This window comes from Sphaeroforma arctica (assembly GCF_001186125.1).
Source record: "Sphaeroforma arctica JP610 unplaced genomic scaffold supercont1.6291, whole genome shotgun sequence".
NCBI classification, from domain to species: Eukaryota; class Ichthyosporea; order Ichthyophonida; genus Sphaeroforma; species Sphaeroforma arctica.
In genome coordinates this window covers 1-1,694 of record NW_014034267.1, presented here as the reverse complement: position 1 = coordinate 1,694, position 1,694 = coordinate 1, and the positions used below count along the sequence as shown (strand labels likewise).

The window sequence follows — 1,694 nt, the reverse complement described above, 5'->3', positions numbered from 1 at the left end:
CTCATTTGTATATACCTTGTTGCCAGTCAATCCACCATACATCAATGCCCATGTCTTCTAAGCGCAGCAGCACAACGTCTTCGAGTGCACCCAGCATAGTCGTTCGATTGGACACGTCAAAGTCAATGGCCTCTACGGCACTGGAGAAGGAATAAAACAGATGCGTGCAAGAGGGTACTAGTTAGAGTACATGTCGGTACGTATTAGGGTACATATAAGTACATTTTAGAGTCCATACTAGTACAAGATACAGTACTTAAAAGTACATATAAATACATTTTAGAGTGCATATAAGTACATGTTAAAGTAACTATAAGTACATCTTACAGTACATAAAAGTACGTATAAATACAATGTTAGAGTACATATAAATACATGTTAGAATGTATATAAGTACATGTTAAAGCAGCTATAAGTACATCTTACAGTACATAAAAGTATATATAAATACAATGAATACAATGTTAGAGTACATATAAATACATGTTAGACTGCATATAAGTACATGTTAGAGTAACTATAAGTACATCTTACAGTACATAAAAGTACGTATAAATACAATGTTAGATTCTATATAAATATATGTTGGAGTGCATATAAGTACATGTTAATGTGACTATAAGTATATCTTACAGTACATAAAAGTACAAATAAATACATGTTAGAGAACATATAAGTACATGATAGAGCAACTGTAAGTGCATATGACAATGCACAAAAATACATATAAATACATGTTAGAGTACATATAAGTACATGCTACAGTAAACAAAAGTACATATAAACAGAAAACTATAGTCAAGTTAAACTATAGTCGTAAAATCAGACACTCAGACAGACCAATTGACTGGTGTGCCGTGCTACTGATAACACACAACAACTCATTGGGACCAATGGAGTGAACTAACCCAAATCAAAGACACGACTATGTACCATGAGCTAAACAGCCTGCACCCAACACCTCCAAAAAAACAAACCAAAGACTGCACCTGCACCCAACATCACCAAAAAAGGACAGCACCAGACCCACAAACCAAAGACAGCACCTGCACCCAACACCCCCCAAAAAGGACAGCACCAGACCCACAAACTAAAGACAGCACCTGCACCCAACACCCCCAAAAAAGACAGCACCAGACCCACAAACCAAAGACAGCACCTGCACCCAACACCCTCCAAAAAAGACAGCGCCAGACTCACAAACTAAAGACAGCACCTGCACCCAACACCCCAAAAAAGACAGCACCAGACCCCCAAAAACGGACAGCACCAGACCCACAAACCAAAGACAGTACCAGAATAAACAATCAGGATTCAACATCGATAGCAAATCCAAAACAGTACTGCATACACGTATAACACACCTGTGATAAAATAACACACCTGTGACTAAATAACACACCTGTGACTAAATAACACACCTGTGACTAAATATTAAATCTGTGACTAAATAACACACCTGTGACTAAATAACACATTTGTGACTAAATAACTCATCTGTGACTAAATAACACACCTGTGATTCAACCCAATTGCTTGGCACGCAGCCTCGAAATCGTCTTCGAAGTTTTTGATACCCTACGGACGGAAGAACATTGCGGGGGAAAATCCAGTTATGTACACAATAAACACTGGACAAAGACTTTAGTCATATATATGCGTAGATAGATATATGCAGACACACCCACACAAAC

At 37.8% G+C, this 1,694-nt stretch overlaps 1 protein-coding gene across 1 annotated transcript; it reads left to right on the top strand.

The window, feature by feature from the left end:
• Positions 1–982: 982 nt before the first annotated feature.
• On the top strand, positions 983–1,207 carry SARC_15550 (hypothetical protein; the record flags this gene model as incomplete). The annotated part of the gene is made up of 1 exon (XM_014290331.1): positions 983–1,207. A coding segment is annotated over one exon (225 nt), but the record flags the coding sequence as incomplete, so codon positions are not given.
• Between the last annotated feature and the right edge of the window lie 487 nt (positions 1,208–1,694).